Source organism: Buceros rhinoceros, unplaced genomic scaffold, assembly GCF_000710305.1.
Source record: "Buceros rhinoceros silvestris isolate BGI_N320 unplaced genomic scaffold, ASM71030v1 scaffold36268, whole genome shotgun sequence".
NCBI lineage: Eukaryota > Metazoa > Chordata > Aves > Bucerotiformes > Bucerotidae > Buceros > Buceros rhinoceros.
The window spans coordinates 17046-24545 of NW_010428037.1; the positions used below are offsets into that span (position 1 = coordinate 17046).

Genomic DNA, 7500 nt, shown 5'->3' on the forward strand with positions numbered 1-7500 from the left:
TGCTGAACACAGATTAAAGTAGATGGGGAACCCCACTGCAGGCTTGCCAAAACTTAATAATAAAATCTATCCAAACAGGCAGCTATTTGGAAGTGTTTACTTTTGGTACAGTTTGTTCTAAATGCACCTCCTGAAACTCAGGTGGGTAGCTGGCTAGAGGCGTTTTACTTGCTTCACCTGACAAGAAGACAAAAACTGGTAAAACTGACCTGTGGGGAAAAAAATATTTGCTTCAGTGTGTATCAAAGGATAGGGAAAAAATAATTTTGGCAAAATAATTGAGCAGCATGGTTGGAGTTACAAAAACACCCTTGCCTGGTCGTGGAAGGTCAAACAGCAGCTTATGTTAACTGTACCATGCTATTCATCTTGTGTTTGACATCTCTATCAGTGATCTGGAGGAGGGGATGGCAGGCTCATGTTTGCAGATGACATCAGGCTGGGGAGGACCCGTCAACACACTTGAGGCACAGGTTGCTGTTAAGAGGCAGATGGAGAGGGTGAAGGAACAGGCTCGTTGGTTCCCCATGAAGTTCTGCAAGCCCTGACCCGGGAAGGCAGAACTCTGCAGGGATGCAGGCTGGGGCTGATAGAGCCATGGAGCAGCTGTAGGGGATGGTCATGGGCCCTGGCAGGCCACGAGCTGAGCTGGGGCCAGTCATGTGCCCAGACAGCAGCAATGATAGTCAGTGGTACCTGGGACAGTGTAAGCAGCAGACAGCTCTGAGAGCCAGGTGAGGGCAGGGACTGTGTCTTCTGATCAGACCACATCTGGGTACTACATCTGGTTTTGGGCCTCAGTAAGATGGCTCTGGGCTGGGGTCCTCACCCCTCAAAGAGACGCTGCAGGAGTCCAACTGGGAGAAGGAATGACTTTAAGGGCACCCAACAGCACCCCTGGCACTGATGGGAGGGATGGAGGAGATGCAGGCGGGCTCTTCACAGCAGTGCGTGGCAGGAGGGTGAGAGGCAGCAGCACAAGCTGAAACATGAGCGGCTCAGACTGGAGATATGGAAATCTCTTCTCCATGAGGACAGCCCAGGGAGGTTGGACCATATTTAGCCTTGGAGGGGTTTATGCCTCAGCTAGGTGAAACCAGAATAGCCCAGTCTGACTGTGTGAGCCTGAGTCTGGTCTGTGCTGGAGACCTCACCAGAAGATCACCCAGCCAGTCCAAATTGTCCTGTCATGCTATGACCTGTGCTTAACATATGAATACATGCATTGTAGAACACAGCCAAGCACTAATAGTAAATGACCAGTTAAGCAACCCATCTGAAGGCTGGTATCATCTGCTATGATAAATAGGGCAGGAGATAGAGAACGAAGGGTATTTTCTGTGTCTGTATGTGTTTTATGACTCTCATCCTCAAAGCATTCCTTCCAAAATACTTTGTTCATGGTCTTAGGTCTGCAGTTCTCTATCATTTTATAAGACAAGTTGATGGTTAATTGAACTTTCACAAATGTCTTTTGTCAAAATAATACCTCACATTTTTCAGCTACAGTTAGACAACTCTGAAGCTGAAAACACTCAGAAGAAAGAAGTGACAGGAAATCTGCAGCGCTCCAAACACATACAGCAGATGGAGAAGAAAGAAAACAAACCCAAGATAACAGAAACTAAACAAACTGTATTTCTGATAAACTCTGGTAGGAAACCCAAGGCTTAAGCCAAAAGAGAAGAAAGTGGAACAATAACTTTAAAACTCTTTTTGACTTATACCTAGAAAACACAACATCTGTTAAAAAAATTCTTCAGTGTCACGTGGGAACTAAGTCAAGCTGGAGGAGCTGACAGAAGATACTGGTCTCTGTCGCGACACGTAACGGAGCTCTGGCTGAAGTGGGATGAATCACTCCCAACACCAATGTGGTGTGCAGTGAGACCCGTTTATTGTTTACACTACATCCCAATTTATAGACTCTTGTCCACTCGACTAGCTACATGGTGATTGGATAGTGTCTCTGTTACACAGACAGCACACATCTCTTTAAAGCACTATAATTGGTTAAGAGGGGTTAGTCCCCACGTGGTGGGTATTTTGGTTAAAGCTACCAAAACAAGGCCAGTATAGATAATATTTCCCACATGATAACACTGCAGCTGGTTTCGCCTGCTAAGTTTCCCAGAGAAAGAGTAGTATATTTTCATAGTTCCAATTTCTGCTAGAAAAATACACCAACAGTCTCCTTCAGAGACAGAAAAAACCTAGGGAAATGGGAAAATCTATGTAAGTGGACTTGATACTCTTGGTGTTTTTTAATTACACAGATCACACCTAACTTTCCATATTAGTGCTGTATAAGGTCAGCTTACTGAATGGGATCTTCTTGCATGAGCATTCTCTCAGTGTTATCTTTTCTGTCTTTTTTGCTTTGCAGTCAATGTGCTCTACAAATGCTCATTAAACCCCTTAACTTCCCTGTGGACCAAGTATACCTCTTCTTACTTCTTGCTTGTACACACGGCATAACTTAGGTAGTACACATGATAAAACATTACAATGCAGTGACAAAACCAGAACAAAGTCCAGTATTACTTTTTCCAAAACTTTGTATGAAGTTTTACACTTTGCTTGCCTAGTCCTCCACATTTATTGCTGGAAAACCAGAAACGAACCCAGATTGCTGGACCTTGTCCTGCATATGTGGTTCTATGACCATCCCTGATTCAAGTGTCAGAACAGAAACATAACACAGGACCTCAAACTGGAAAGGCATTTTAGTTTCCTACACAACCCCTCAGCAGCCTGAGGTAACCAGAAAAACAGTCCAGGGCTGTGCTGGATTTGCGAGTGATACTGGAAAGAAAGAAGAAGAGCTCCAAGCTAGAAAAGGCTCCCTGACATTTCCAGGCTGAAATCTATACTGACTGCAAACCTCAATTAGTTCAATTAGGAATCAGTTTTGAACAGACAACAGATCAATCAAGAGAATTTACATTCAGTTGGGAACTGAAAAGGACTAAGAGTTCATGGTTCTGCTTGCTCCACAGAGAAGCTCTTACAATTGAAGAGTTAATGTGATCCAGAGGTTTTTTTCTGCAAAACAATACTTGTACCAAACTGTCACTTCATATAGTTAAGAAATTAAACAGGTAATGGAGTAACTATGTGTGTATCCTGCTCTCCGTGTTTCTGCTATAACAGAAAACCTCTTCAAATGAATCTGAAGATAGCTGAGGCTTGCAGTTCTGCAGTATCAAACACATAACCACAGTATTCAAAATAATTAACTACAATATATTTTAAATGTCTAAAAAGCATAGCACATTTTCTGAAAAATAACCAGAATTTCTATGAAATGCTTCACTAGGAGACTAGTACTGTGGACTTTCAGAGACATGAGGTTTCCCCGCTCATGCATTCATGAAAAAATTCAAAATGTCTGTAGAGTAGCTAAGTTGCTACAATATATTCCCTTGCTACAGACTCCCTTCCTCTGAATTTCTAATCTTTTACAATATGAACTCCAGAACCATTAACTCATTTCCCTTAAGGTAAGGCTCCATTTATGCAGCCTGCAAGTCAGATACTTGAACTTTTCATTACTGACCTTTTTCGTATGTTCAAAATACTAGCCTTTTATAACTGTAATAATCCTTAGTCTTCAAACCACTGCCTATCCTTGGTTTAAAATTAACAGTATTTTTATATTGTAAGTTCTTGTTCAAAGAAGCATATGTTTATGGGTAAAAATTGATTTCCCACAGTATTTTTTCCACCTTCTTTCTCCAACCTTCCCCTACCGAATAGACCTTATGTATCTTTCTCTCCTCTTTCAATCTGAGCTCAGAATAAAAACAGGATTCTCTGAAATCCTTCAGCAGCTATCCTCTCTTTGCACATTAAAAACCAAACCAAATCAAACCCAACCCAACCCAACTCAACCAAACCAAATGCAGACATTCAGCTGCATCTGACATTAAAGCTCAAGAATTTTCCTGGTATACACAGGTTAAAGTATGCTGCTCATAAGATATATGCTCTTCAGACAAGTTTAAGCAAAGAAAGGAAATATGAGAAGGTACATAAGAGAGTGTGTCTTGGGCAGCTAAATGGAGGCAAACCAACAGAGCTTTTGTTTTGTAATGAATTAAAGAAAAGGGACAAGAAGTATCACTTTAAAGATTAAATTGGTGTTTCTTTTTTCTGAACTTTGGTGTTAGTAAGTCAATTCACCTAAATATCATTCTGGTCCTGACTCCATCCTCAGCAGAAATCAAATCCTTTGACTCAAAATGCAGAATAAGGACTTTCTTAGGTGTAGCTTTTGGAATTGAGTTTCCCTCATTCAAAAGGTTCAGCTCTACTCTTGTTTTCTGATTACTTACTTTCTTAAAACGGTGTCTTTTCACAGTAAAGAAAACACTGTTGAAAACAGCTGGGGAACAGAACATGGCTTTTCCTTAAAATGCAAATGCAAATGCTTAGGCAGAATACTGAAACACAAAGCTGAACATAAAACTATTTTTTTTTAATGTTTGGTTGTCTGAAAAATGTTTCCTTCTCTTCCCTTTGAACTACATGATCTCAGTTAATATTTTCATTAAAAACCTAATTTTCACTATCAGCAGAGTTTCAGATGAACTGCAAAGTGAGAAGCCACTCATACAGCCATTCCAAAAGTAAATTCTGGTGTACTAGGAAAGCAAAGATTTTCGTAAACAGAGAATTTAAAAACAAATTATTCATTTTTTTATAATCTCTTCCCAAAGATCAGGATACACATAAGAGAGAAAAGCTTTGAAGGAAACCAAGCTCACAGAGCCTGTAAATCAAAGCTGTCTATCAGATTTTTTTGTATATATATATAATATTCCAATAACTCCAAAGTCAGCATAAGGGTTAAGCTATGTATTTACAATGATAGACTAATTCTTTTTTTCAAAAAATGAAAAATCAAAATATAATCACCATCCCAGTCCTATTTTTATTCTTTTAATATGTTTCCATTAAATCAATTTCTGCTATTTTAAATCACACTTCGTAATTCACTATATTTAACTGGATGAGTTTCAGCTTGAGAGATAACTTAAACCAAAACAAAAATCGATCACATTCAGATTTAGATTATAGCAAATCTGGAAGCAAACAGCAAGGAGGCCGTATTATGCCACAGTGTTCACTGAAGAGAAACTGCTGGATAGTAAGACAGGAAGACTTTAGTTTTTAAACATAACCCTAAACTGAAAAACTGCACTAGGCTTATCTATTTTTCTCTTTTATGACTTAAAATGTTCATATTTCAAGCACAAGTATCAGTGCTTAAAAACACCTCCTGTACGCCACATTTTTAGTTTTCTTTTGATTTTTAATATCATCACAAATAAACAATGTCAAATCAAGTCTGTTACAAAGCTGAAAACACCCATTGAGAATCCTTCCTGAACTCCTAACATGGTCGTAATTATTTCTGATTGTAACAGTAATCGGTAACAGACTGGCACACTTAATGGCAAGTTCTATAAAGGATTTAATAAACAGAGCTTTTCTGAAGTGACCTCAGCAAGTAACGTAACTTGGGCTGGTCCAGCTGAGCCTCAGTGCTCATTATTTCAATTGCTTCATCCTTCTGTAGGAAAGACGCTGACAAACCCTTGCTAATCTAAAACATTTATGATTTTAAATGAAAACACAGATAAGGAGCTCACTAAACCTTCAAGAGCTTTTTGCACATGGATTCAAAAAGATTCCAGATGCCAGTACAAAAACTAGACTTGAAAAAGGTTACAACTGCCAAAATTAAACTATGGTGTACATATTTGCATTTGCATACGCACGCAGACTCATTTTAAGGTACCACTAGAAGGTCTAAAAAATTAATTTAGTAAGTTCTCAGCTGAGATACTGCAAAAGGTTAACACCTACACCTTTGTGTAACAGAACACTTAGAAATGTTCTGGGACAATACCTCAGTTTCTGGTCTTTATTGAATGTAAAACACAGAAGTAAAAAGTGGATGAAATATTACTGTCTTTAGTTACAGTTTAGGCGTATGGTTTTTACAAATTTGAGGGATGCTATATTCTTCAACAGGAAACTTCCCAGTACTAAAATATTCAAGTGGTATTATATAATATTTCTAGGTAGTCACTGACCTACAGTAGTACTTTATACAGGATCCTCTGAACCATTGGACAAAATGAGCTTTTATTTCTTATTGCTACAATAAAACACTTTCTGCAGTGTAGCTCCACCACAGCTTCTTGCTTTTGATTTCATAAAAATTCTCTGCACTGTTTTTCACTACGTTTGCTTGTCTCATGCTAATAAAACTAATTCATGGATCTAAAACTCCTGTACAACAACCTAACTGCAAACACAAAAGAAGAAAATGGCGACCTTGTGGTATGCACTTTGTAGGGGCAGGTTGGATTTGATTTATAAATCCAAACTATACAGATCTGCCTTCCTGAACATACACAAAGGTTAGGTGTTTTTTTAATGTTTTACGTTTTATGTGTTTTCAGAAGCTTACCACGTATTTGAACACACATGCAGTGCACTTGTATTTTACATTTCCAAAAGCAAGAGTCACTAGAATGATGAAGCATAAGGGAACTACACACGACCTAGACCAAACCTACCAGTGCAGGTAACTCCCTAAAGAAAGCTGTGAAAAACTACTTGACAAACACTTTTGGTACATAGAACACTGCCAAATAGAAGCCATACTATCTGGACACCTCTAAGATCAAGGTGTTCCTGAGACTTCAGTTAAATTTAAATTAAACTTCCTGAGCCTGGTGAAAAAAAGAAATGAAAGTGTGAGAGGATAATTTCCACTCTTCAATGATAACTTGCATTGAGGAATTGAGAAAAAGCTATCTGCAAAATGTGCCTGAATAAACTGTCTGTCCTTGAGAGGAAGCTGTTTCAACGTTTTAAATGTGAATTTTCTCTCTGCAAAATCTCTGCATGTATGTAATTTTATTTTTTTTTCACAAATTCTGTTCCTTGGAAGCTTACCTCCTGTTTGAGTGATGACTTGAATGTCACTAGAAAGTGGTCCATCCCCAACAGAAGTAAAAGCAAGAACCTTAACTGAGTATGTTTTCTGGGGTACCAGATTCCCAATGGTGGTAATGTGGCTGTCAGCTACATTGTGCTTCATCCAATTGTTGACATGTTGAGTGGGGTCCATGGTGTAATAAACTCTGTAACCTTGTATTTGTCCATTAGGTTCCTCAGGTTCTTCCCACTGTACCAAAATGGTGGTAGAACTCAACATACGGGCCTGTACGTTGCGTGGCGCGCTTGAAGGTGCCTGCTCTGAAGTCCTTGTTGACACAGGCTCACTGGGTGGCCCTCGACCAATGTTATTTACAGCAACTACCCGAAATTCATACTCTGAATATGGGCTTAGGCCAGCCACGCTATATCGTGTTGTGGCCACCCCGTCAATTTCTTTATACGGCTCCTCGGAGTTCTTGGGTTTGTGTTGAATTATGTAGTAAGAAACTGGCTCAGGGTTTCCAGAATCCCAAGTCAATG

At 39.3% G+C, this 7500-nt stretch overlaps 1 protein-coding gene across 1 annotated transcript in view; it reads right to left on the reverse strand.

The window, feature by feature from the left end:
- Positions 1-7500, reverse strand: part of LOC104498722 (receptor-type tyrosine-protein phosphatase delta-like) — a gene marked incomplete at both ends in the record, with an annotated part of 20788 nt that overhangs the window by 12206 nt on the left and 1082 nt on the right. The window contains one exon of the mRNA XM_010142139.1: positions 6976-7500. This exon is cut by the window's right edge and continues 57 nt beyond it. Coding sequence (XP_010140441.1) covers positions 6976-7500 — 525 coding nt within the window. The remainder of the gene's footprint in view (positions 1-6975) is intronic.